This window comes from Pongo abelii, chromosome 5 (assembly GCF_028885655.2).
Source record: "Pongo abelii isolate AG06213 chromosome 5, NHGRI_mPonAbe1-v2.0_pri, whole genome shotgun sequence".
In the NCBI taxonomy this organism is placed as follows: Eukaryota; Metazoa; Chordata; class Mammalia; order Primates; family Hominidae; genus Pongo; species Pongo abelii.
The window spans coordinates 37,272,705-37,300,301 of record NC_071990.2 but is presented as its reverse complement, the minus strand read 5'-3'; the positions used below and the strand labels follow the sequence as shown (position 1 = coordinate 37,300,301).

The 27,597-nt window shown below is 53.4% G+C and overlaps 1 protein-coding gene across 1 annotated transcript; it reads right to left on the bottom strand.

The window, feature by feature from the left end:
* Positions 1-954: 954 nt before the first annotated feature.
* On the bottom strand, positions 955-27,597 carry FGD2 (FYVE, RhoGEF and PH domain containing 2). Its single transcript, XM_024248628.3, has 16 exons — positions 27,367-27,597; positions 24,199-24,430; positions 22,209-22,286; positions 21,405-21,553; positions 19,508-19,664; positions 19,173-19,311; positions 18,569-18,627; positions 18,235-18,381; positions 17,413-17,505; positions 12,488-12,567; positions 12,369-12,399; positions 11,502-11,594; positions 10,736-10,867; positions 5,874-6,020; positions 4,228-4,374; positions 955-3,886 (listed from the first exon to the last, which is right to left on the bottom strand). Exons 1-16 carry the CDS (start codon positions 27,432-27,434, stop codon positions 3,671-3,673), a joined length of 1,968 nt encoding a protein of 655 aa, XP_024104396.3. The 5' UTR covers positions 27,435-27,597; the 3' UTR covers positions 955-3,670.

Here is a 27,597-nt window from a genome sequence, read left to right as displayed (position 1 = left end):
CCACAGAACTGGAATTTGAGCTTTTCAGGCTATCAAGGGGGTGCCCTTTGCATGATATCAGCTGCCCCTGAGATTTGGAAAGTAGTAGTATATTACCTTGCCAGGCGCGGTGGCTCACACCTGTAATCCCAGCACTTTGGGAGGCCAAGGCAGGTGGGTCACCTGAGGTCAGGAGTTTGAGACCAGCCTGGCCAACATGGTGAAACCCTGTCTCTACCAAAAATACAAAATTTGCCGGGCATGGTGGTGCACACCTGTAATGTCAGCTACTTGGGAGGCTGAGGCAGGAGAATCGCTTGAACCTGGGAGGCAGAGGTTGCAGTGAGCGGAGATCGTGCCACTGCAGTCCAGTCTGGGCAACAAGAGCAAAACTCCGTCTCAAAGAAAAAAGAAAAGAAAAAGTAGTATAAGTAGTATACTACCTGGCACATATTAGGTACACATAGTAGGTAATAATCATTTACAAAATACTTACTTTTTTTTCATTTTGAGACAGGGTCTCAGTCTGTCACCCATGCTGGAGTGCAGTGGCACAATCATGGCTCACTACAGCCTCAAACTCCTGGGCTCAAGCGATCCTCCTGCCTTGACCTCCCAAAGTGCTGGGATTACAGATGTGAGCCTGTATGAATTTCTTTATATCATAAACATTTAAAAGGTCATGAGCCCTATACACTCACCAGACTGTCTAAAATTATTAATTTTTAAAAAAACAAACTTCAAACCTAACTATACTAAATGCATGAGCAGGGGGAATGTCATACATTGCTGGTAGGAATGCAGAATGGTACAACCGATATGGAAAACGGCTTGGTAGTTTCTGATTAAATTAGACACTTACTCAGTGACCCAATTTTAGGTATTTACCTAAGAGAAAAGAAAACGTGTGCTCACACAAACACTGAACATGAATGTTTATAGTTCATAGGAGTATTATTCATAATTGCCCCAAACTGGAAATAACCCAAGTGTACTTAACCTGGTAAACAGATGAACAACTGTAGTATGCCCATGCAATGGAATACTACTCAGCAATGAAAAGGGAATGAACTACTGACACAGAGGACAAAATGGATAAATCTCAAATATATAATGCTGAGTAAAGGAAGCCAGGCTTAAAAAGTTGTGGTTCCATTTGAATGACATCTGGAAAAGTCAAAATTATCAGTCAGAAACAGATCAATGGTTACCAGAGGCAAGGAGTAGGGGTGTGGGTTGACTACAAAGGGTGGCATGGGGACACTTATAGGGGGATTGTGGTAGTGGCTGTATGACTGTACTCTTCTGCCAAAACTTAGAAAATATACCAACAAGGGTGGATTTTACCGTCTGTAAATTACACCTCAGTAAACCTAACCTAACAATGACAGCACAAAGGTTGTGTGCCCTCGCTTCCCTCTCCTGACAGCTACCTCATTTTGCTCCACAGTGAAGCCACTCTCCACACTCCCACTCAGACTAACCCCCTGGAAAAGCTTAGGTACCAGTGCTGCAGAATTGACTCTGCTGTCACCGAGCCAGCTGCCTTCAGCATCACTGGCGAGTTTTAAAATGCTGATGCAGGCCAGGCACAGCAGCTCACGCCTGTAATCCCAGTACTTTGGGAGGCTGAGACGGGCGGGTCACCTGAGGTCAGGAGTTTGAGACCAGCCTGGCCAATATGGTGAAACCCCATCTCTACTAAAAATACAAAAATTAGCCGGGCATGGTGGCGCACACCTGTAATCCCAGCTACTCGGAAGGTTGAGGTAGGAGAATCACTTGAACCTGGGAGGCAGAGGTTGCAGTGAGCCAAGATGGCGTCACTGCACTCCAGCCTGGGTGACAGAGTGACAGACTCCACCTCAAAAATAAAAATAAAAAATGAATAAAATGCTGATGCTGTCCAGGTGTGGTGGCTCATGCCTATAATCCCAACACTATAGGAGGCCAAGGCAGGAGGATTTCTTGAGCTCAGGAGTTTGAGGTCAGTCTGGGCAATATAGTGAGACCCCATCTCTATAAAAATTTTAAAAATTAGCTGGGCGTGGTGGTGTGCGCCTGTGGTTCTAGATACTCAGGAGGCTGAGGAAGGAGGATAGCTTAAACCCAGAAGGTCAAGGTTCCAGTGGGCTCTGATCACACCACTGCACTCCAGCCTGGGTGACAGAGCAAAACCCTGTCTCAAGTAAACAAACACCCTACAGGAGGGAAGTGGCCTCAGGTTGGAGGCAGGCAAGCTGCTGGGCCTGTGATGGGATAAAAACCTATGACTCATCCATGCTTCCTCCTTTCAGGGCAGAGCCCAGCAATGGCTGGACCTGCTGAGAGCAGCTGAGGGTGTTCCGGCCACTACTGGGGCCACTCCATGTGGCCTGCTGACCACTGCCACCCCCTGGTGGTCTCTTATGAAAAAGCATCCTCACCCACCAGCGAGGTGGGGATGAGGGGACAGGGGTTGCTCCTCCCATCCCCCTTCCTCCCACCGTTCACCTTCCTCTCTTGTCTTCCCAGCTTTCTTCACTCTCTTTCCCTCTCTTTTCCTTCTCCTCACTCTCCTCCCCTCTCTGCTTGTTTTATTGTTCTGCTCCATGATGGAAAGAGCTTTGACCTTAGTTCACTGGGTTAAAACCTGGCTCTGGCATCTACGAGTTACATGACCAATTGAGCCAATTACTAAACCTCTCTGAATCGGTGTCTTCATCTGGAAATGGGGATAACTCTGGATGGTAAAATGATGTAATCCACATAAAACACCTTGCACAGAGCCTGGCCCAACACATGCTTATTATTATTAGTAGTACTATCGTGACTGGCATTTGACAGGGGCTCAACCATTGGTTGCGGTAGTTTGCTCTCTTTATTCTTCATCCCAGGTAACCCAGGCTATATATTAGACTCCAGTGGGCACTCTTAAAAAATATGCATGCGCCAGGTATGGTGGCTCACGCCTGTAATCCCAGCACTTTGGGAGGTGGAGGTGGGAGCATCGCTTGAGGCCAGGAGTTTGAGACCAGCCTGAGTAACATGGTGAAATCCCATCTCTACAAAAAATAAAAAAATTAGCTTGGCACAGTGGCACACACCTATAGTCCCAGCTACTTGGGAGGCTGAGGTGGGAGGATCACTGGAGCCCGGGAGATCGAGGCTGTAGTGAGCCATGTTTGTGCACTCCAGCCTGGGCAACAGAGTAAGACTTTGTCTCAAAAAAAAAAAAAAAAAAAAAAAAGACCCCATGCCTCCCCCATCTCAGACCAATTAAATTGTTGGTGGTATTCAGTATAGGCATTGTTTTTTACATTTTTAAAATTAATTTACTATGTGTTTTTCACCAGTACTCTTTAAAAGCTCCCCAGGAGATACAAATGAAAAACCACACTACGGTGACCACCAGTCCGGGGTTACCTGGGGCTTTCCCAGTTTTAGCACTGGAAGTCCCATGGCCCAGGAGCCCCCTCCCCGCAAGGCAAACTGAGACACTTGGTTGTCCCCTTTCTAGAAAGGAATGGACCCATATTTTCTGAATCCCAGATCGGGACACGTGGCCTGGGCGCAGATGGCTGAATCAATTCTCTGAAAGCACCGCTTGGGGCAGTGGGACACTGAGGCCACAGGGTCAGTCTGTGGCAGGAGCTGGGTTCAGGGTGGGGAGAGGTAGGCAGGAGAGTGGCTGGCAGTGGCTGGCAGTGGCTCAGTCGGACAGGTCCCCGCCGTTGGGCCAGCTGGGGCTCCAGCCACTGGCCGCCCGCTCCATGGCCTTCACCCAGCAGCCCTTCAGCTCCTCCGTCTCGGCCTTGAAGGTGTAGAGCTGGCCTGACTGCTGTAGCTGGAAGACCCGAGGGTCCCCCTGGGGCCCAACAGTCACCTGGTAGCCCAGCAGGGGGATAGAGGTGTGAGCCCTCATGTCCTGGGGGGAGGAGAGAGCAGTGGGCCACTGTCCCCTCTCAGTCCTACTGCCCCAGAACAACAGCCATGCACGCGCAGCTCACACCCTAAACCCCCATGGGTTGGGAGTGGGCTGGTGAAGGACATCGAGGAAGAGGAGAGAAGAACTGGCTGCCTCTGAGGGCAAAGCAGTGGTGACCTAGAGTCAGGGCCCAATTCTGAAACCTACCAACCTTGAGACTCTAGGATACCACATCCTCATTGGGCCTCAGTTTCCCTATCTGACATCACCCCTGACCCCCTTCACACACACGCTGTGGGAAGGCCAGGGCCTGATAGGGGGCGGGCAGGTGGTGGCCTTACCTGAGGGGCAGCGTAGACATAGAGCACGAGGGGGTCATCCCGAGGGATCACACACCAGCCCCGGGGGCCGCTCTTGCCCCACTTGTCCCCGATGAGCTGCAGGAAGCTGCACATCAGGCTCTGGTCAGGCGTGGCCGAGGACCCTTTCTAAAACCAGAATGAGGGACTGTCAGGGAGCAGAGCAGCTGCAAGTGCCAGATGTTGGTCTGGGGGCTTGACCATCACTATCTCCAATCCTTACAGCAGTACTGAATGGAGGGGTCCTTGGTCCTTGAGGCTCAGAGAGGTCCCATCAAGTGCCTGTGGTCACACAGCTAGCTGGCCAGTGGCAGAGCTGCAGTCAAACCCCAGCCTGCCTGAACCTGTCGCGTGTGTGCCCACAAGGGGCAGGTGCCGGGAGGGTGCCTGGAGCTGCTCCAGGAGACAGAATCGGGCCCTGAGAAGGGGCTGAGAATCTTCAGGGGCAGGCTGTGTTGCCTAGTGGTCAGGGGGGTCCTGGGACTGGAAGGATGGGGAGGATTGGAAAGGGGGTGGACACCCGTGGAAAAAGGCCAACTTTTTTTCTTTTTTTCAGACAGAGTTTCTCTCTTGTTGCTCAGGCTGGAGTGCAATGGTGCAATCTCGACTCATTGCAACCTCCACCCCCCGGGTTCAAAAGATTCTCCTGCCTGAGCGTCTCGAGTAGCTGAGATTACAGGCATGCGCCACCATGCCTGGCTGATTTTTTTTTTTTTTTTTTGTATTTTTAGTAGAGATGGGACTTCACCATGTTGGCCAGGCTGGTCTCGAACTCCTGACCTCACGTGATCCATCCACCTCGGCCTCCCAAAGTGCTGGGATTACAGGCATGAGCCATCCCGCCTGGCCAAAAGAGGCCAACTTGAACCTGGGAGTGAATCTCAGCTGGCACAGGCTGGGACCTTCTCCCACCTCCCAGGGACAGTGGGATGTCAACCTGGCCTTTGTGAGGGAGGGGCAGTGGACAGTGGTACCAATGCTGGGCTGGTTGACACTGTATTTGTGGTGCCTAGCTAAGCACTGTTGTACCCCCACAGGGGAGCACCTGTGGGGGCAAGTGTGGCTCAGTGAGGCCCCCAGGGCAACGGAAAGAACATCTGTGACTGAGATCAGAGAGCTGGCTCCTAACTTGCTGTGTGATCTTGGGCAAGTCACTCCTCCAGTCCTGGGTCTCCATGGGATAAGACCGACTGGCCCCTGGAGTCCCTTCCAGTTAGAATGGAGTCTCCAATCTGTCTGACCTGGAGCGTCAGTGTTCCCATCTGTAAAATGGAATCAGTGACACCAGCTCTTGTCACCCTGGGACTGTTGGGGCAGGACATGGGGATGTGAACAGGAGCTGTCCAGAGGGGCCATACTATTGGATGGGGACATAGAGGAAGTGCAGAAGAATGTGGACAACAGCCTGCAGCCAAAGGGTGCCTCCATTTGGTGACAGGCTCCACACTGCCTGGGCTGTGGGGAGAGGCCTGGGGTCTGTGGGCAGAGAGAGGAGGAGGGAGAGGGGAGAGGGTATGACCACGGCTGGCTTCTTCCTCAGCATTGGACAGTGTCAGCCCAGCGTGGTTGCCGGGCACACATTCCCTGAACAGAGGATGGATGGTGAGCACAGGGACAGTGGCCCTCACCTCCAGGATGCCCCGCCTCTTGTCCTCCTTGGCCTCAGGCAGCACGTTTCCGGTGAGGAATGCGTAGCAGTGGAGGCAGACTCGGTTGGGCCTGTTGTCGTCGTATTTCAGCTCGGCCCGGTAGTCGGAGCACCTGGCACACACCACCTGTGGAGGACACATAGCGGGGCATGGGGCTGAGACCAGGCACCGGAGGGCTGGGCTCCTGCCTTGGCGGGCAGATGGGGGCATGAGAGCAACCAGGGACTGGGGGAGGAAAAGAAAGCTTCAAGGGAGGAATAGAGGGAGAGCGGGGACACTCCCCGATGCTGGTGAGGCCCAACTGCCTGGAGGCTGCGATGCATGGGGGAACTCGGGCTCGGGGCTCTTAGGCTGAGGGTTCAAGACCCAGCTCCCAATCGCGAGGGCCGTAACTTCTCTCCCCTCCAGGTTCCCTCCGAGTGAGGGCTGCTGTGAACCCAAGGGGCTTGCCCCAGACAGGCCGCTGGCATCTGATTCACTTTTCCAAGTGCTGTTCTCTCTGCCATCTCACCTGACTCTCCCAAAGACCCCACCGGGCAAGCAGGGCCCAGCTTTTGTCCTCTCCTGACCCTGAGAGCCACACTGTTACCTGGCAGACAGGCCCTCCACACACAGGGTGTGTCTTTCAAGTCCCACAGTTTAGCTTTAAGATTCAGGCAGACTTTGTATTCTGCGCCATCATGGAGTCAAGTGTGTTTTCATCTAAAAATGATAGGCTGGTTGTTTTTACATGGGTACTCTGTGGAGCGGGGCCCACTCTTAGCTCACCACGAAGACATCCCCCAAAGGCTGACATGGATCATGTCGGGAGGCTGGGTAAAAGGGGCCTGGGAAGACTCAGAGAGGAACACTCGGTGCCACAAGGCGTGGCTGTGAGGAAGCCTTGGCGTTAAGGGGAGCCCAGATGTGGGCGTGGAGATGGAGGGCAGGAGAAAGGGGCAGAGGGAGTGTAGTTCTTCAGGCGGCACCAGCCCTCAGGGAGCTCCTCTGTGTGCCCAGCACAGAGTGTGGCCTGGCAGGGACCTGGAGAAGAAGGCCTGGCCCTACCCCACCCTCACAAGGATTCCCGTCTGGCAGGCAGGGGAGACAGAAACTGGCACCCAAACCACCGAAAGGATGACTCACTGGCTCAGCAGGCACGAAGATCTGCACGGGCACGAGAAAACTCACGGTCAGGGCACAGCCCCACACGGGGGCTTCAGCTACCTTAGGAGCATTTTTTTTTTTTTTTATTGAGAGATTTCAATGTTTAAATATAATTAGTAAATATTTTTCCTCTACCGACGTTAAATTTTGAAAAATTTCAAACCGACAAATTGAACAAATAATACAATGATACCACCCACTAGATTCACTAATTATTAACATTTGTGCCCCATTTGCTGTCTGTCTCTCTCTATATGCATGTATTTTATTTTTTCCTGAACCATTTGAGGATAAATTACAGTCATCATGACACCTCACCCTTAAATATGTAGCTGGTGGTCTCCTAAGAACAAGGGCGTCCTCCTACCTATCCACAGTGTCAGAGTCACACTCAGGAAATTTATTGATACAATATTATTATTTTTATTTTTTTGAGATGGAGTTTTGCTCTTGTTGCCCGGGCTGGAGTACAGTGGCGCGATCTGGGCTCACTGCAACCTCCACCTCCTGGGTTCAAGTGATTCTCCCTCCTCAGACTCCTGAGTAGCTGGGATTACAGGTGTACACCACCACACCCGGCTAATTTTTGTATTTTTAGTAGAGACATGGTTTCACCATGTTGGCCAGGCTGTTCTCGAACTCCTGGCCTCAGGTGATCCGCTCGCCTCGGCCTCCCAAAGTGCTGGGATTACAGGTGTGAGCCACTGTACCCAGCCAATACAATATTATTATCTAGATATGTTGCATCATCAAATTTCTCCCAATGGTCCCAAGAGCAACCTTGATAGCTTTATTTTACCCCAGAAAGAATCCAAGCAAGGATCATACATTTAATTTAATTGTCAGAATATTTTCTATCTTAAGCTAGAAGGCAGCTACACGGGTGTTGTTATTCTTTGTGCCTCTTTGTATTTCACTATTTTAAGTAATTTTTAAAGAACTACTTTCAGTTACAAGTGTGAATCAATTCAACTCTTATTTACAGATGTGAATCACCAGGAACAGTAGCCAATCCCCACATCCTTTCTATCTGGCTTCGGGATGTAACTCATCATCGACATCTGAAGGCAGGTGTGTTCCCAGGTCCTAGAAACTGACTCTGTCCTGATTGCAGTTGAACACATTTTGGGGACACCTCCCTGACTGGCCCCAACCTGTCCAGCTAGACTCCTCCTGTCCTCTGGAGGTCATCAAAGACTGAGGTTGCAAAGGGCTTCTCTGTTTGCAGAGTAAACACAGGGGGTTGTGATGTCAACGGAGAACAGCTCAAGTACAGCAGGTGCTTAAAAAGCAAAGCGAGATCTGCCTCTGGTAACTGGGCCTGGGTTGATAGGAGGAGGAACTGGAGTGGACACAGCTCCCTCCTCAAGAAGCTGGTAGCTCAACCACACTGGATGCCCTGCCTGAGCTATGGAGGAGGGGGAAAGAAAAAGAGGAGAGGGAAGGGAAAGAATGTTTTTTGGTCGAATCCTCACTGCCACACTGGAGGTAGGTTTCATGATCCCCATGGCGGAGTTAAGGAAACTGAGGCCTGAACCAGTAGGCAGAGGTAGCAACAGAATCCATCAGGTGCCAGGGTGCTGAGGGCTTGCAGAGAAGAGAGGACAGTTAGCCGAAGAGGGTAAAGAGAGGATGACGGGGTGGGTGAGTGCATAGTGGGCATGGGGCTGGTGAGGTGGTGGGGCAAGGCCTGAGGGGGTGCGGGGCTAGATGCCCCTCCACTGGAACTGGGGACCATTTCCTAGCTCTGGGTCTCAGGGTCGTGGAAAATGATGATAAGAACGCAGGTAAATTCATAGGATCAGCTTCAGGGGTGCCTTCAGCAAGTAATTTAACCTCAATGGGTCTCATTTTCCCATCTAAAAAATGGGAAATAGCAGCCCCCTGAGGTGTGCTGTGAGGGCCAGATGAGGTAGTAATACACACACCTGGCTCAGAGCTAGTGCCCAACACCACTGGGCTGCATTGGTTGAAGCCAGCAGATGTGGCCAGGATGGGGACAGCAGGACCTGAGCTGGGAGGGTAGAGGCCCAGGTAGGGCAGGTGGAGGCCTAAGTGGGACAGGTAGAGGCCTGGGTGACACAGGTGGAGGCTGAGGTGACACAGGAGGAGGCTGAGGTGGGGAAGGTGGAGGCTGAGGTGGGACAGGTGGAGGCTGAGGTGACGCAGGTGGAGGCCGAGGTGGGGAAGGTGGAGGCTGAGGTGGGACAGGTGGAGGCCGAGGTGACGCAGGTGGAGGCCGAGGTGGGGAAGGTGGAGGCTGAGGTGACACAGGTGGAGGCCGAGGTGGGACAGGTGGAGGCCGAGGTGGGACAGGTGGAGGCTGAGGTGACGCAGGTGGAGGCCGAGGTGGGGAAGGTGGAGGCCGAGGTGACGCAGGTGGAGGCCGAGGTGGGACAGGTGGAGGCCGAGGTGGGACAGGTGGAGGCTGAGGTGGGACAGGTGGAGGCTGAGGTGGGACAGGTGGAGGCTGAGGTGACACAGGTGGAGGCTGAGGTGGGACAGGTGGAGGCCGAGGTGGGACAGGTGGAGGCCGAGGTGGGACAGGTGGAGGCTGAGGTGGGGCAGGTGGAGGCCGAGGTGGGACAGGTGGAGGCTGAGGTGGGACAGGTGGAGGCCGAGGTGACGCAGGTGGAGGCCGAGGTGGGACAGGTGGAGGCCGAGGTGGGACGGGTGGAGGCTGAGGTGACGCAGGTGGAGGCCGAGGTGGGACAGGTGGAGGCCGAGGTGGGACAGGTGGAGGCTGAGGTGACGCAGGTGGAGGCTGAGGTGACGCAGGTGGAGGCCGAGGTGGGGCAGGTGGAGGCCGAGGTGGGGCAGGTGGAGGCCGAGGTGGGACAGGTGGAGGCCGAGGTGGGGCAGGTGGAAGCTAAGGTGGGGCAGGTGGAGGCTGAGGTGGGACAGGTGGAGGTGACACAGGTGGAGGCTGAGGTGACACAGGTGGAGGCCGAGGTGGGGAAGGTGGAGGCTGAGGTGGGACAGGTGGAGGCCGAGGTGACGCAGGTGGAGGCCGAGGTGGGACAGGTGGAGGCCGAGGTGGGACGGGTGGAGGCTGAGGTGACGCAGGTGGAGGCCGAGGTGGGACAGGTGGAGGCCGAGGTGGGACAGGTGGAGGCTGAGGTGACGCAGGTGGAGGCTGAGGTGACGCAGGTGGAGGCCGAGGTGGGGCAGGTGGAGGCCGAGGTGGGGCAGGTGGAGGCCGAGGTGGGACAGGTGGAGGCCGAGGTGGGGCAGGTGGAAGCTAAGGTGGGGCAGGTGGAGGCTGAGGTGGGACAGGTGGAGGTGACACAGGTGGAGGCTGAGGTGACACAGGTGGAGGCCGAGGTGGGGAAGGTGGAGGCTGAGGTGGGACAGGTGGAGGCTGAGGTGGGACAGGTGGAGGCTGAGGTGGGGCAGGTGGAGGCTGAGGTGGGACAGGTGGAGGCTGAGGTGGGGAAGGTGGAGGCCGAGGTGGGACAGGTGGAGGCTGAGGTGGGGCAGGTGGAGGCTGAGGTGGGACAGGTGGAGGTGACACAGATGGAGGCCGAGGTGGGGCAGGTAGAGGCCGAGGTGACACAGGTGGAGGCCCAGGTGGGACAGGTGGAGGCTGAGGTGACACAGGTGGAGGCCGAGGTGGATCAAGTGGAGGCCTAGGTAGGAAAGGTGGAGGCCTGGGTGACGCAGGTGGAGGCAGGAGTGCTGGCAGGAGTACTCACATAGCCGCAGGCCCGGCAGTGGTGGCGACGGCGCGTCAGAGCGTTGAAGGGCTCCTGGCAGCGCATGCACATGGTCACCATCTTGTCCCGGACCCACTGCGGTGCCCGGAGGCCCAGCTCCTCAGACTGCAGCTGTGGGTTAAGGGGAGTTGGGCAGGAATGGGCCCTTGGTGACCCTCTTCCGCCCATCCTCCCAGGGCCTGGGGCCCTGTGCCCACCTGCTGTGGCAGGGATTCTGTGTGTTGGGCTTCCCTGGGGCTTCTACAGGAAGCTGACTGACATGATCGAGACCTTATGATAGGTTAGTTACCATTATTCCTATTGTATAAGTGAGGAAACTGAGGCCCAGAGAGGTCAAATGACTCAGCAGTCACCCAGCAAGCCAGAGTTCAGCTCAAATCTGAACTCAAACCACAGATATCCTCCCCAGCCCCCACCCCACTTGCCTTCCATCTTCCCTGAGACTTTATGTTTCTCAGATACTTTCAAACCCAAAACCCTACTGCCCCCTGCAGCTGGAGCTGCAGAGACGTGAAACCCTTCCCCAAGACAGCTGTGCAGAGAGGCTCTCAAAGGAAGCTTTGCTAAAGGGGAATGCTCAGGCGCTGAGTTGGGGGATGCGCTGGGAGGGCTTTCCCTGGTCCCTTCAGTCTCTCCTGGCAGATGACACTCCCTCTCCCTCCGAGCTGGTATAGGCAGAACAGAGAGGGAACAAGCTCTGTTTGGGTTGGTGGCTCCAGCAAGGGATGAAAAAGTCTTCATTTACCTCCTGCTCCTGGGTGTCTGCCTCAGGCCCCTGGGCCGCAGCCTTGAAGGTTTCATTCCGCTTCTCGATTTGGTCAATGGCTGCTTGGAAGGCCTGGGGTGCAGGGAGGGAGAGGGTCGGGGCTTGAGGTGTGGAAGGGAGGGGCTGCTCCTGTGTCCATCCTTCCGCGCATGCAACAGAAGGGCTGAAAGCCCACTGAGTACCAGGTGCTGGATTCTGCACACACGCGGGCTGCCTTATCGGAGGAGAAACTACCAGCCCCAGGTTACAAATGTAAAAACTGAGGCTCAGAGAGGGTAAGTGACTGGCCCTGGACTGCCCAGCTAGGCAATGAGAAGCAGCAAGATAGGAACCCAGACAGGTCTCCAAGCTACCACAGAACAGCTCCTTAGGAAGAGCAGGGAGCAGCTGGGCACACGCAGGTGTGGGAGCGTGCACACACACACACATGCATGCACACACAAACATATACACACACAAAGACACATACACACAAGCATGTACATACACATGCATACACACAAACACACACATACACACAAACACATGCACACACATGCATGCACACAAACACATATATACACAAACACACACATACACGTACACATGCACACACATGCATGCACACAGACACACAAACACACACACAAACACAGACACAGACATGCACACACAGATGCACACACATGCATACACACATGCACACACACACACACACATGCATACACACACCACTCCCTTCCCTTCAGCCCAAATAGGCTAGGGAGAATCCCAGGAGCTTCATCAAGATAGCCCATTATCGTGAAAGAAAAAAAAAATAATAAAGAAAGGAAAGAGACTCCCGGAAGCCTCCGAGCGTTCCCATACCTGCATCCAGGAAATCATTTCCTCCTGGGACCTGCTCGGAAAGTGAACACAGGTGTTGAGGAGATCAGCCCCTCCCAGTTTTCCCGCCTGGCCCTGGGCCGCCACCCCAGCTCCTTTACCGGGCTTGCAGCTCCAGGGTGCGCTGCTTCCCGGACACCAGGAAGGAGTTGGGGAACTCAGCATCCATCAGCTCCCGCACCTGCCAAGAGGAGGGAGGCAACCAGTTCAGACTCGTCATACCCCGGGTCCCAGGCATAGCACTGTGGAAGGGAGGGAGGTGGATTGTGCCCAAGGGACAATTCAGATTCGAGAGACAGGGATGCAGAGCGTGTTCGCCACCTCTCTAATCCCGTTGAGCCAAGCAAATGCCCCTGCAACTGGGCCTCGCTCCAAGCAAATGGACCTATGGCTCCTGGAATTTTAGCAACAGCTAAGTTGACCCAGTGTGACGTGGAGATGACAATTTTTGACACTGGATTCAACAAAAAAGGAAATTAGATTTCAAAACTGGATGGGTATATGAGGTTCATTATACCATTTTCTTGGCTTTAAAATTTTCATAATAAAACATTAAAGAAAATAACCTTGGCTGGGTGCAGTGGCTCACGCCTGTAATCCCAGCATTTTGGGAGGTCAAGGTGGGTGGATCACTAGAGGCCAGGAGTTTGAGAACAGCCTGCGCAATATGGTGAAACCCATCTCTTCTAAAAATACAAAAATTAGCTGGACATGGTGGCGCATGCCTGTCATCCCAACTCCTCCAGAGGCTGAAGCACAATAATCTCTTGAACCTAGGAGGTGGAGGTTGCAGTGAGCTGAGATTGTGCCACTGCACTCCAGCCTGGGTGACAGAGGGAGACCCTGTGAAGAAGAAGAAGAAGAAGAAGAAGAAGAAGAAGAAGAAGAAGAAGAAGAAGAGGAAGAGGAAGAGGAAGAGGAAGAGGAAGAGGAAGAGGAAGAGGAAGAGGAAGAGGAAGAGGAAGAGGAAGAGGAAGAGGAAGAAGAAGAAGAAGAAGAAGAAGAAGAAGAAGAAGAAGAAGAAGAAGAAGAAGAAGAAAATAATCTTCTCAGCAATCTTGGGAAGCAGATACTATCATCCTCATTTAGGAGATGAGGAAATGGATGCTCAGAGAGGGCAAGAGAGCTGCCTGAGGTCACACAGCACCTAAGAGGCAAAAGAAGAATTCCACCCCAGGTTTTCAGCCCCCAAGGGTAAGATGGAAGAACATCTATTTCCATCCTACCCCCAGAGTCCTGTAAGCACACTTCCTTCAGACAGTGTGGAGAGAGATTTGCAAAGAGAACCTAAGACACAGGCCGAGAGCACAAGAGCGTCTGTGTGGGGGAACTTTGCTGCCATTAAATTCCTCGAACACTTGAGCTCCTCTGCTGTTTCCCATGTGGTGACCAGGCCTTTGCACACTTCCAGGGCAGCTCACCATAACCCAGACAGCACTGGGTACAAGCACATCTTTCCTCAGGTTAGGCCTAGTCTGCAGCCCCACTCCCCAGTCTTTGCCTTAGAAGGGGTGATTTGGATTTGATGCCCTTGGCAATGGGGAGGCGGTCATGTGGAAAGAGGTATTTGGGAAAGAGCCAAATACCTCTTTGTGTGCAAGGGATGACAGGCTGGATCCGGGCCAAATGGGACAAACCTGTAGCCCAAAGGCCAGTTAGGAAGCAACATCATAAATGGTCCTGGCCTGCCCAGGTGCACTGGAGAGACAGAAGAGGTTTCTAATTGGGTCAGGGACAGGGGAAAGGGAAAAGAAGGGAGAAATCCAAGGTTTGCAGTCCAGAAGCAGGAAGAAATATCATGCTTTTGACAGAAAAAAGGGAACGGGGGGCTCCTGACCTGAGGGTCCAGGCTGCCCCTGGGACGTTCATACAGAGGCTTCCAGCTCCCCAGCAGGTTTCAAGAGGAGTTTCCAGAACTCTGCTGAGCCGAACCTCAACCACTTTCCCCAGGGCTGGGTCAATTCAGTTCCCTGCTAGTCCATACAGTACCTTTGTAGTAATTAGAAAAGGACAGCCTTCCTCAAAACACTTTACTGACATCTGTTGGCAAACTGGCATAATACCTAGATATTGTTGGAACAAGACATTTGACTGCCATCTGCCGGACAATTCTCACTATAAATATACCATCTATGATATTGTATCATAGTCTGCTAATCTGCAGTTGGCTGCAGACGACATCCTCTTAGAGGAGGTATCCTTGTGCAGTGTACAACCTGCACAACTGTACGTGCAGCCCCTAGGTACGTGTGTCCACACCCCTTCCTTCTTCCCAGGCTGGCCCTGTTTGGGATGGCAAAATACTAAGACCAAGTCAGACCTTGGAAAGAATCAGCTGCTGTGAACTAGGCCTCCCTGACACCTAGGAAGGAAGAGGCCAGGGAGTCATAGGCCAATAGGAACCATCATGATGGTCAAAGGCAAGTTTTACCTCCAAATCTCAGACTCAGAAAATGGTTCCTGCACAGAAGTAGGGTGAGTGGACAGCTCTGCACTTGCCAAGCCCATGCTGCCCAGGAGAGGGTGCTGCGCGGCTGCTGGAGTATCAGACATGCTAGCCGAGACTAGCAGACTCCAGAAACCCAGCACACACAGGGCTGGTGAGCTCTCAACACACACCCAAAGCATCTGATGCTCTCAGGCTCAGCTCTCTCTGTTTTCTCTCTATGACTCTATTTTGGTTTCTATATTTCTTAGCCTTCCTATTTGTCGATCTCTATTTCTCTATGCCTGGGTCTCTGACAGTCCTTTGGCAGGGCTACCTGTCTCCATTTCTCTGTCTGTAGCTCTCTATAAACCTGCCTTTCTCAGCCTCAGTTACCAAGGACTCCAGACATACAAGTCTGCACACGCCCTGGTATATGTGACATTCTGGCCCCTTCAGGATGGAAAGCTAGATGCCAGGGCCGAGGCTGCACTCCTAAAAGACTTCAGTCAGCTCAGGTGTAGGGGTGAGCTGTGAACCCATGTTTCCTCATCAGCCTTCATCATTCCCAGGCTGCACCCCACTCCCAGGCCCTGGATTGCTCCAGATGCCAGGCAACCCCAGTCAGGAGCAGGGGCGGGGCTCTTTTGCTGGGGTCTCTGGAGGCCCCAGGGGCTCTAGAGGGTAGAGCATTCTGGTTCAACTCCTGCCTGCAGCTCCCTTCTGGGGCTGAAGGGGGTAGGGGTGATGGTGAACAGGAGAGTGACAAGATGGGCCAGACCAGACCTCTGCTTCCTCCAGTCCCAGCCCTCAGGACACACCAGGACTCAGGAGCCAGCAGAGAGGGGCGGTCAGGAAGCTTCTCTGGCTGTGTCCTCCACGATGCCAGAAATTCCACCATAGGCTTGAACCCTCTGGATTGAAGCCTTAATAGGTGACAGCAGAGCGTGGTGGTTAGACGCAGAAGCGCCAGCCTTTGTTACACCTGCCTCTAAATCCTGGCTTGGTCACTCAAACTAGCATTTGCGATATAACCTTCAAGCAAGTTACTTAAGTTAGAAAGGTTTTCTAGGGCCTTGGTTTTCTCATGTTTAAAAATGGGATTAACTGCAGATACATTCACACACAGGCAGGCTGTACCAGGCTATTCACTGCAGCCTCATTTGCAGCTGCTGACAACTGAAAACAATCTAAGTGTCTCTCAGCAGAAGACTGGTTGAAGAAATTCCAGTGCATCTGCACAGTGGGACGCAATGCAGCTGGGCAGAAGGATGAGGAAGCTCTCAAGTACAGGGACACCTCAGTCTCCAGCATTTGCAGTTAGTTAAAAAAATAAAAAGCAAAGTGCAGAAAAATGTGTAGAGTATACCACTGCTTCTGGTATAAATGAGGAAACAATCCTATTATATGTTATTTGTTCGCTACGTGAAGACCACCTCTGGAAGGCCTCACAAGAATCAAGGGTTGCCTTCAGGAAGGGGAACTAGGGGATAGAGTGGGGAGGAGACTTTCATTGTATATATTTTTTATGTTGTTTGACTTTAGAATGTGTATAATCTGTATTTTTTAAGTAGTAAAATTAAAATATTTTTAAAAGATAAAAAACAGACTGGGTGTGGTGGCTCACGCCTGTAATCCCAGCACTTTAGGAGGCCAAGCCAGGTGGATCACTTGAGGTCAGGAGTTTGAGACCAGCCTGGGCAACATGGTGAAACCCCATCTCTCCTACCAAAAATACAAAAATTGGCCAGGCATGGGGGCTCGCGCCTGTAGTCCCAGCTACTTGGGAGGCTGAGGCAGGAGAATTGCTCGAACCCAGGAGGTGGAGGTTGCAGTGAGCCGAGATTGTGCCGTCGCACTCCAGCCTGGGCAACAGAGTGAGACTCGGTCTCAAAAAAAAGAAAAAAAAAATCCAGAAGATTCTAACAGCCCCTGCATCATGGGGCTGTTAGGAGGATCTGGTGGTCCCCCCATGGGGACACCCAGTCAATGGGCTCCATGATGGACTACTGGCCCTGCTCATTTGCCATAATCTCTGGATGAGGTAGCTGGGGACACACACAAGCCAGCCGCTGAGCTGACACTGGAGACCTTTCCTACTCAAAACTTGGTCTGTGCTCCTACAGTATCAGCATACACTGCCCAGGATATGTCTCATTTCATTTAATTCTCACAATCCTGCAGGTGGGGTCAGTTGTCAGCCCATCTTAACTGGGAGCTGGTTAGAAATGCAGGATCTCAGGCACCCCCCACCCAGACCTCCTGATTCAGAACCTGCATTTTTACAAGATGCCCAGAGGATTCGAGCACACATGAAAGTTTTTGAAGCAGTGGTATAAACAGTAGGGAAAGCAGAGAAAGGCCAAGCTGGCTCATGCAGTGCCGCGAAGGGAGGGCCAGACCTGTAGGAAGCTAGGAAGGACAGGGCAGGAGGGCTAGGAGCCCAGAGGGGAGAGCCCCACACTCTTCCATCTCCACATTTGCCCAGGCCCTGCAAGGGTTTGGTTCTCTGATTGAGAACCTGGTTGGCCCCTCCTCTTACTCCCTGTAATCAGTCCTACCCTTGAGGTGGAGCTCAGTGGTGTTTAGGGGGCCTCTTACCTTCATCCCGGCCACATCGATGCGGGTCCTCACCTGGAACTGGGCGCCCACCTGGATCACCCTGGGCACACAGTAGAGCAGCATGTTGTTGAACTGCAGGAGACACAGGCGTGAGTGGCCTGTGGCAGGGGCAGGGAGGACGGCTAGGTGGGGCTTCCCCGCAGGTGGGCTGAGCATGGGCTGAGCACCACTGGACCCCCTCCCCTTTGAACACACTCTGGCCAGCCCGCTCACAGGACATCACAGGTGATGATGTAGGTGATGAGGAAGGGGCTGTCAAGCTCCCAATTCCCCTAGGATGGTTACTGAAGGGTCTCTCTACAAGGGACCACAGCAGACCTCAGAAACCTACAAGGCCTTTCTCAACAGGGGCTCAGGATGGCAGGGGTTTACAAGAGGTTATAGCTCTGTCCCCCAGACCTCCAGGCAGGACCACCTTTCCAGATCTCAGGAGATTCCCTGGCTTCTTCTGTGCAAACCCAGGGCAGTTCTTCCTAGTAACTAACCTTACTCCCTCCTGCTATGCACTCTCTAGAGCACAGATTAATACCACAGGCTTTGGAGCCAGACTGGGTTCAAACTCTGACTCTGTTGCTTCCTAGGACGTGTCTGGGAAACCTGTGGGTTGGAAATCTCTGAGGCTTGGAGGCAGCAGGTGACCTGTCCAAAGCCATCTGGCTGCCAAAGCAGAAAAAGACAGAGAAGCAGTCTATTCCCTGTCCCCCTGCAGTGCCAGGTAGAGGCCAGGCAGTATGACTCAGGCCAGAGTAGCCCATGGACTTCCCTCCCCAGTGTGGAGAGGAGCTCCCAGCACCCTCCTACCAAGAAAAGGTAGCGCTCCATGGGGTCGTTGCGGCGGAAGGAGATCTTGAGGACCGGGCCCTCACGGAGCAGGGTGTTAGAGGGGTCTACTATGTCATCCTCGAGGCCCAGGCGCTGGTACACCTCCCACAGGTCCTGCAGCCGCTCCTAGGGGGTTGGGGTGCATCCTCAGCCAAGTCTGGGCAGGGCTCACCTGCTTCTGGAAGGCTTGCCTTGTGGGGACGGGGATTGGGGTGTGACAGTGATGGCAGCAGTGGGATAGGTGTCATGGGTGGGACCAGGCTGAGACCTGCAGGGAGGGGGACAGGGCTCCAGGAGAGGGCGGGCTGCTCACCATCTCAGTGATGGCTGCATTGGAGTGCTGGGCAGCTGAGAAGATCATGTCCAGGGCTTCTGAAAGGGGCAGGGCCAGAGTTTATTCCCTGAGAATCTAGGGCTGGAGGCTGGGGCAGGAGGTCCTTGAAGTTCAACAAAGGGCCCTCAGGACCTGCCATGACAGCCCCCAGGAGCAGCCCTGCCTGTGCAGCCCAGCCATGGGGTGTCTGAATGGTGGGAGCCCCCCAAGGCTGAGAGACTGGAAGCCACTGAACGTTAGCCATTAGGTGTTTGGCTTTGGTGACTCTCACTGCTCCCCAAAAGAAGCCAGACCTAGAGGGTATAATGGAAGGAGCATGGGCTTTGGCATCATATAGGCATGGGTTCAAATCCCAGTTCTGCTACTTTCTGGCTGTGTGACCTTGAGCAAGTCACTAAACCTCTCTGCGCCTTAGTGTCCTCATCTGCGGAAAATGGCTAATGGTATGGATAATGTCTATGAAGTGCCAGTGGTTGATGTTGATGACTGATGGTCATCAAAACCATTTTAGCAGGAACTCAGTAAGTATATGGGAATGGCTTAGGCCTCCCCAGCCCCCTGGGACCCCTGGGGGTGTCCTCACTCTGGGCATCGGCCCGGTCTGGGGCCTGGGCTGGCAGCTTCTGGACGTACTCCTTGAGCAGCAGCTCATAGCGTGGAATTCTCTGCACTGGTTCCAGCATGTGGTGCTGCAGGGTCAGGCTGCCCGAAGCCTCGCTGCTCTTGGGGAGGGATAGGGGAGCAACACGGAGAGGGTGAGAGAAGGGAGGTGGGTCAGGCTGACCCTGAGGGCCAGACGAGTAGGCAGGGGCCTATGGAAGCAGCTGAGCCCGGGAGATGCCAGAAATCACTCAAGGCAACCTGAGCCACTGCACGCTGCGGGTGGCAATGCTGACTCCAGCCCTCCCCCAGCCTCACCTGGATGCGAGTGAGAACCTCCTGGAAGAGTGGAGACTTGTCGGTCCAGGTGGCCAGCAGCTCAGCCGCTCGCTCAAAGTTCTTGACATACTCACTGTACATCTTCAGGAAGGGGGCCAGCTTCTGGATCACGTCACCGATGCGGGGGTTAGCTGTCCTGCAGGAGGGCCACAGGGATTGCCCTCAGCCTAGAGACCTCCTCTCGACTCTAGGTAGGGCCAGGTGAGGCCAGGCTCCTGAATCCCCCAAAGCAACCTTTCCATGGCAATTCTGGGTGTGGGCGGGGCACGGGGGTGTCATCCTCACATGTGCCCCTCTACTCCTTAGACTGTGAGCCTGCTGAGGCCAAAGGCTGTTCTGGTCCCAGGTTGGCCTCATCCGCAAGGCCCAGCACAGTGTTGGGCCCACAGCAGGTGTTCAGTAACTGCTCAATGCTTCATTATGTAACAATAATGAGGGCCACCTGCCAAGCACTACCCAGGACATGATGCATGTCTCATTCCACGTAATTCTCACAACCCTGCAGGTGGGGGTGGCCACTAGCCCATCTTAGAGGTGAGGAAGTGGAGGCTCAGAGGGGTAAGAACTTCTCCAGGATTGGCCAGCCACAGTGGCTTACACCTGTACTTGCAGTACTCTGCGAGGCCTGAGGCAGGCAGATAGGTTGAGCCCAGGAGTTCAAGACCAGCCTGAGCAGCATGATGAAACCTCATTCCATGCCCCTTACGCTGAAAAAAAAAAAAATATATATATATATATATATATATATATATATATATATACACACACACACACACACAGAACTTTTCCAGGATCATCCCATGGCAGAGCCTGCTAGAGCAGAGCAGCAAGGAGCCATGGCCTGGGAGTGAGGCTTCCTGAGCCCGACTCCCGGCATGCACAAATCATGCTAGCTGTGTTCCCAGGCAAGTCACTTAGCTTCTCTGTACCCGAATTTTCTCATTGAAAAAAATTGGAATGATGGTAGGTGATCTCATAGGGTTATTCTTTTTCTTTTCTTTTCTTTTCTTTTTTTTTTAAAGTCAGGGTCTCTCTGTGTCACCCAGGCTTAAGTACAGTGGCACGATCATGGCTCACTGCAGCCTCTACTTTCCGGGCTCCAGCAATCCTCCAACCTCAGCCTCCTGAGTAGCTGGGACTACAGGTGCCTGCTACCACGCCCGGCTAAGTTTTGTATTTTTGGTAGAGATGGGGTTTTACCATGTTGCCCAGAGTGGTCTCAAACTCTTAAGCTCAAGTGATCCACCCGCCTTGGCCTCCCAAAGTGCTGAGATTACAGGCGTGAGCCACCGAACCTGGCTATTATTTTCTTTAAAAAAAAAAACAGTTTATTATAAATGTTTTAAGCAATCAATACATCACTAGGTTTAACAATTACTAACATTCTTCTTTGCCAAAGATCTTAAAGGACATCCTAGACTTCGTGGCAAACTATATAAGGCAAGTAACTTCACTGCTAAATGCTTTAGTGGCCATCTCTGAAAACAAGAGGGTTTCTTGCATAACCATGATGCCATCATCACACAGCAGGCTGATGTGAAGATTGAGTGAGTTAATAGATGGAAAGCCCAAGGCCAGGCGTGTAGGAAGCCCTCAGTTGGCACTGGCTATTTTCACTATCCCAAAGTCACTTGGTCACTTGGCTTGGCCAGGGCCTGATCCACCCCTTTCACCAGGAAGCAGTCTGCACACACACAGCCTCTCAGAGCTCATTCACCCAAGCCCTTCACTGTGCAGACAGACTGAGCCCCGGGGAGGCATGGCCACACAACAAGGGCCTGGGCCTAGGAGGCTGAACCTAGCGCCCTGTGGGCTCCCCACCTCCACCTGGCCAGGGCTGTGGTCTGAGGCCTTAGGGGCTCCTGGTGGACCTCACCAGTCGTCCAGGCGCCGCTGCAGCTCTGGGAGGAAGAACTGAGAATGGAACTGATAGATGGAGGAGATGTTGGAGAAGATGACTCTGACCACATCCTCCGGGAAGGCCTTGCTGCTGCGGGCCGTCCTCAGCAGCTCCTGGAAAAACACCTGTAGCCGCCACCACAGGTCACTCACTGCAGTGACAGGGAGCCACCCACACATCAGCCCGGGGGAACTAGGGTCCCACCCAGCCTGCTGCACGCTTCCACCTTCCTGATCTCCCGGCATCCTCACAGCAACCCCGGGAAGAGAAGGCAGGGGAGGTTGTGTTCTCGCCACTTTACAGATGAGCAAGGCAAAGCCTAGAGATGCAGGGACTTGGCCAAAGGCTGGCAGCTGATGAATGCCATAAACAGGCCCAACTTGTGGAGGTCTTGGACTTCATCAGACTAGGGCTCCCTGCGACGATGAGTAACTCTCTAGCCTTAGGGCTCCTTAAAAACTATGAAAGGTAAGATCGTTGTGAGGTTGTGGGCATTGAGATGACAGATGAGGATACTATGAAGGCCTGCAAGGGCCAGCTGGTGTGTTCTCTGCTATACAGGGGCCAGCCTGGGCACCACGGGCAGAATGGGGAGTGCTGCTAACAAGACTTCCTGATTCTACCCCAACCCCAGCCGTTGAGGTTAAAGGGCTAAGGCTTCCTGGAGTCAAAGCCAGGGGTCCTGACTCAGCTCTGGTGAGCAGAGTGGGAAGGCTGAGAAGGGGTGTGGTGAGGAGATCCAGGGCTGGGGCTCTGGAGGGGGGTGTCCTGGCCACTGGCCTGGTCTAGCAGGTGGAGGCGCGCCACATAGGCCTGCTCTGTCTCCAGCAGCTCCTGGACGATCTTCTTCTCTGGCTCCTGCGGAGGATTGGAGGGGAGAGAAGGAGAAAAAGGAGAAAGAGAGCTTTGGTCTCCTCTGATGGGGACCTTGGTTCAGTCTCCAAAGTTGCTGCAGTGAAGCATACCTCCCGGGATTCATGCCTTCCCGCAGTGCATCTGGGCCGACCCTGGGATGGCTTTCACAGAATGCAGCTGAGTAAGGCTGTGCCAGTTCTTGGCCTTAGCCTTAAGAGGCCTGGAAGCTTCCACCTGTGCTGTCTTGGGAGCTGTAAACCACTACATCAAGGGGTCTGGCAGCTCTGACAGGGAGACCTCATGGACAGGCCACGTGGAGAGGAGAGGCCTGGAGAATACACAGAGAAAGAGCCCAGCCCTGCCAGCATCCCAGCTGAGCCCAGTCTTCTGGCTGTCCGTGCCCAGATGCCAGACTCGTGAGCTGAGCTGTCTTGGGTATTCCAGCCCCAGCCATCCTCTGACTGCAGCTACTTGAGAGATCCTGCTGGGAACTAAACTGTGTCCGCCAACCAAATTCCTGTGTTGAAGCCCTAACCCCCAATGTAAGTGTATTTGGAGATGAGGCCTTGGAGGAGGTAATTGAGGTTAAATGCGATGATAAGAGTAGGGCACTAAACTGGTAGGATTAATGTCAGAAGAGGCAGACACACCAGGGATGACAAAGAAATGGCCATGTAAGGACACACTGAAAAAGTGGCTGTCTTCAAGCCAAGAACAGAGACCTCCCCAGAAACCAAAGCTGCTGGCACCTTGAACTTGACCTTCCAGCCCCCAGCATTGTGAGAAAATAAATGTCTGGTGTTGAAGTCTGGGGTATTTTGTTACAGCAGCCCAAGCAGAATCACACAGACCCCCAAGTGAGGCCAGTAGAAAAACCTCCCGGTAGCATCCCAGTCAACTCACAAAATGTGAGAAACAATAAACAGTTACATTCAGCCCTACATATCTTTTTTTTTTTTTTTTGAGACGGAGTCTTGCTCTGTCACCCAGGCTGGAGTGGAGTGGCGTGATCTCAGCTCACTGCAACCTCCTCCTCCTGGATTCAAGTGATTCTCCTGTCTCAGCCTCCTGAGTAGCTGGGATTATAGGCACCCACCACCACGCCTGACTAATTTTTGTATTTTTAGCTGAGACAGTGTTTCCCTATGTTGGCCAGGCTGGTCTTGAACTCCTGACCTCAGGTGATCCACCCACCTCGGACTCCTAAAGTGCTGGGATTACAGGCGTGAGCTACTGCGCCCTGCCAGCCGCTACATTTTTGAGAGGTTTGTTCAGCAGCGATTGAAAACCAGGACACATTACTACAATCACTATTCCCATTTTACAAATGAGGAAACTGGCACAAAGAGACTCAAGTGACTTGCCCAAGGACACACAGTTAGTAAGCAGATGTGCTGGGATGTGACTCCAGGGAATTTGGGTGCACAGTATCTGCATGCCAACCCTTGAACTCTGCAGATGAGAAAACTGCAAGCCACAGAAGAGATCAGACCGGGCTTTAGCCTAAGGGCAGGACAGTTCACACTCAGACCTCTATTTCTATGTTGAGATTGTTGTCTCCTCCAGTGGGTAAACTGAGGTCCCACCTGAGAAGAGTATCAAGTTCACAAGATGGCGACTGTTCCAAGCTGTGTGGCCTTGAATAAGTTCCTTAAAACTGTCTGTGTTTCAACTTCCTTGTCCAAAAAACTCCTACACGAGGGACTCACAAAGTAATCCAGCACGGTGTGTAGCAGGCAGTTAGTGAATCAAAGGCCATTAAGCATGGGGAAATCTAGCTCCCAGCTGACCTCTGATCACACAACACCCCCACCTGGGGAACTGCTGGCTCTGGCTAGGGAAGAATGTGTGGAGGGGAGGTCAGGGAGAGCTCCCCACCCCAGCACCCCACACCTCTACCCCAGCCCTCAGGCACCTGCGTCCCCGATCCTGAGAGGGTCGCAGGCTGGCAAGGTTTCCTCCAGGCTCCGCTGGACAGCTTGTTCTTCAGGGAGTTCAGGTACCTCCTGCTGACTGTCCTGGGCTCAGACCCCACGGCCTCCCCGACATTCACCTTCCCCCGTGGTCCTGGGGACTCGGGAGGCCTGTGCTCAGGGCGGTGATGCGCGTCCTCTAGCCTGTGGCCTCTGGGTGCTGCTTCTGGGGTCCTGAGGAGAAGAGACAGACCTGAGGGCTTCCTCCCTGGAGAACAGGGAAAACAGCAGCAAGTCCCTGGTGTGGATTTGGGTTGCCTGGTACAAATCCCCAGTGCAGGGGCCTCTGGGTGCCTGGCTTTCTTTGGGAACATGCTAAGTAAGACTTTCACTTCTCTCCTAACACATTCTTGAAGGGAACTCAGTGTTCAAAATGAATCAGGGTGGACTATATTTTATTTTCTGGGGAACTACATACTTCCTTGTTTAAAATGAAGCCACAGTGTCGAGGAATCCTTTCTGTATATAGGGGTTTTTAAGTGGTACCCCCTGGATTATCCTCACCTTTGGACCTCACCTCTGTTTTCAGTTTCCACATCAGTAACCTATACATCAAGGGAAGGTAGGAGCCGCAGAACAATATAAAGTGAGAGCAGGCCTGCAAAAGCTGGGGCTTCTCAATGGGATCGACACCCTCCACACGTCCAGAAGCAGGGAGAGCCAGCCCAGCAGCAGATTCTCTGTTCTCCCAGGGATGGGCCTTCGTAGGGCACCTTTATTACCCTGTGTACTGGGTCCTGCGAGCCAGTGAAATTCCTTAGATAACAGGGCCCACCCTTGCTGAAGGTACCCAGCGTTGCCCTCGGTGTGGAAGGGCTCGTGATGACAGCACAGGGCAGGCATCCTTATGAGAAAGACAGGCCAGGAAATGGAAGGCCAAACAAATACGAAATCTCCAAAACTCCGTGACAAAGGCTTTCATTACCCATATTTTACAGTCAAGGAAACTGAGGTGACAGGATAAGTAACATGCGGCTCGGAAGTGGCAGAGGTGGGATTCAAATCAGGCGACTGCTTCCTGAGCCTTCACCCTAACCTGCCCCTCCCCATTTGAGTAAAGGAGAAACAGGTCCGCAAAGTCAAAGTGACTTGCCCCAAGTGACACAATTGGGTTTGTGGCAGCGAAAGCATTGGGACCTAGTGCTGTGTGGCTACTCCCAGGCTCTCGTACCCCTCCCTGGCACCCCAGTCCCTGGTTTCTCAGCCCATGGGTCTGCAGCTCATGGGCTTAGCTGGTTCTCAGGCTTTCTGTTCTACATTTGGTTTCAGGTTCTGCATTTCTGTTCTAGTGCTCCTGGCCAGCTTCTGTTTCCTCTTTGCCCCTCAGTTTCAGATCAGCTAAAGTGCTGGAGACCTCATAAGGAGGCCCAGGCCAAGGCAGTTGTCATGGGTCCCCTCACTCAGTAAGGAGTGGCTCTCACCCTCTTGATGCCTGCTGGGACCTAACTCCTGTCTAAGGGCTGCCCGCTCCTGCCAGGGGTATTGCCTGGGCAGAGCACAGCATGCTGAGGGGCTCCACCCAGGTGTGCCTAGTCCACGTCAAGCATGTTGAGTGAGGTGGTGCCATCCACCCACACCCAAGGGGGTGGTGGGCCAGGAAGGCGGCACCTAAGAGCTGTCTTTGGTGCTGAACAGGACGAGCTTGGCAAAGACTCCGGGAGAGGCAGGAGAGAATCACCCAGCTCAGGAAGTTGAAGACTTCTAGGTCTACATCTATGCCGTCTCCACCCTAAAGCCTACAGGAAACGTTGCCTGCCATGAGTGCCCTCAATACAGCATCTGGGCCATTCCTAGGACATCTGCTGTCTATGACCTTGCATCCTGGTTATCGGATGAGCTCAGCATCCAAATACAGAAACCCTTCTTCATCCTCTACAGTTCCTGTAGGATGCTGTGCTGTGCCACCCATGTCCCTCCTTCAGGAATGAGGCCTCCCCACACCATCCCCACCAGCTGCTGGTAGTACTGGGGGCTGACGAGTAATTTATTGGCTGAGTCCCTCTCTGGGAATCACTCTCTGGAAGAGAGAGCGGCCTCACCCAGAGTCTTTTGTCCAGTCCACATGGAGATACAAATACCCAGCCCTCTTCCTCAGCTGGAACAACCGAGAGGCATCCTAGCTCCAGAGTTCCCTGGGACAGACTGAGGCCTCTGTGGCAGGCGCACTGCAGTTCAGCATCTCCCCCTGCCCGGCCCTGCTTCTCTCACGCCCACAGCTGTTGTTCCCAAAAGCTCTCCCTGATAAACCACCTGAGGCAAACCTCCGTCTGAGTCTATTTCCAGAAAACCCTACCTGGGACAGCCCCTAACAGAGTCCTGAGCTTAAGAAATGCCTGCAGAATGGATTGATGCCACACATAACACACAACACACACACACACACACACACACACGCTCCCAGGGCTAGCAATGACTCCACGCATCTGGCCCAGCCTTTTCCCTCCAGACAGACGCCCCAGCATTGCCCCAGATACTTAACTTAAAGCACTTGGCATCCTCACCTCTCTGTGTCTCCGTTTCCTCATCTATAAGATGGGAACAGAAACAGAATCTACCCCTGTTAGGCTGTTCGATGATTAAATTAAATAAGTAAGGACATGAACTTAGAGCAGGGAGTGCCCCATCAGGAGGCTGACCATACATCCTGGTTTGCCTCATATGGTCTCAGCTTTACCTGTAATGCCTCCCCACCAACCACCACATTTTATTTGGCATTTACTTTCAGTTTCAACTGTGTGCTGAGTGATAAATTATATGATTATCCTAATCATAGGGAGTGAATGCTTGGTGAGTATCAGCTACTTTTTCTGCAAGGTGCTGGCGGGCACTGGGTGGGGTCCTGTGCCCACACACAGGCTTTGATCTGCCCATGCTTGCTCGTAACCACACCTGTCTAGACTCTCCCAACACATACTGGCACTCTCACCCCTGCCTGGCTCCTGGTGTCCCACCGACACTCTCCCATGCTCCAAGGAATCTGTGACCGAGGAACACGGGGCTGCCCCTGCAGGAGGAGGGTCCGGGGCAGGGCCCAGGGAGAGAGCTGCCAGAAAGGCTGGAGGGTGGCTGCCAGTCCACCATGGTGACCCTCCCACCCCAGCTGCCCATACCTGCTATTCTCAAACACAGTGACCAGGTTGGACACAGATGCCAGCTTCTCCTCACTTGCGCCCTTCATCGTGCCGGTTTCCGGGGTGGATCTCAGCTACACTCGAAGCAGAGAGAGAGGCCTCCAGTCAGCACACTCAGCCACCCTGGCCTGGGACAGATAGGCTAAATCACCCATGAATCTGTTCTGATCTTTCTTGAGGGCTCAGCAGGTCTGCTCTTGGCTTCAGAGT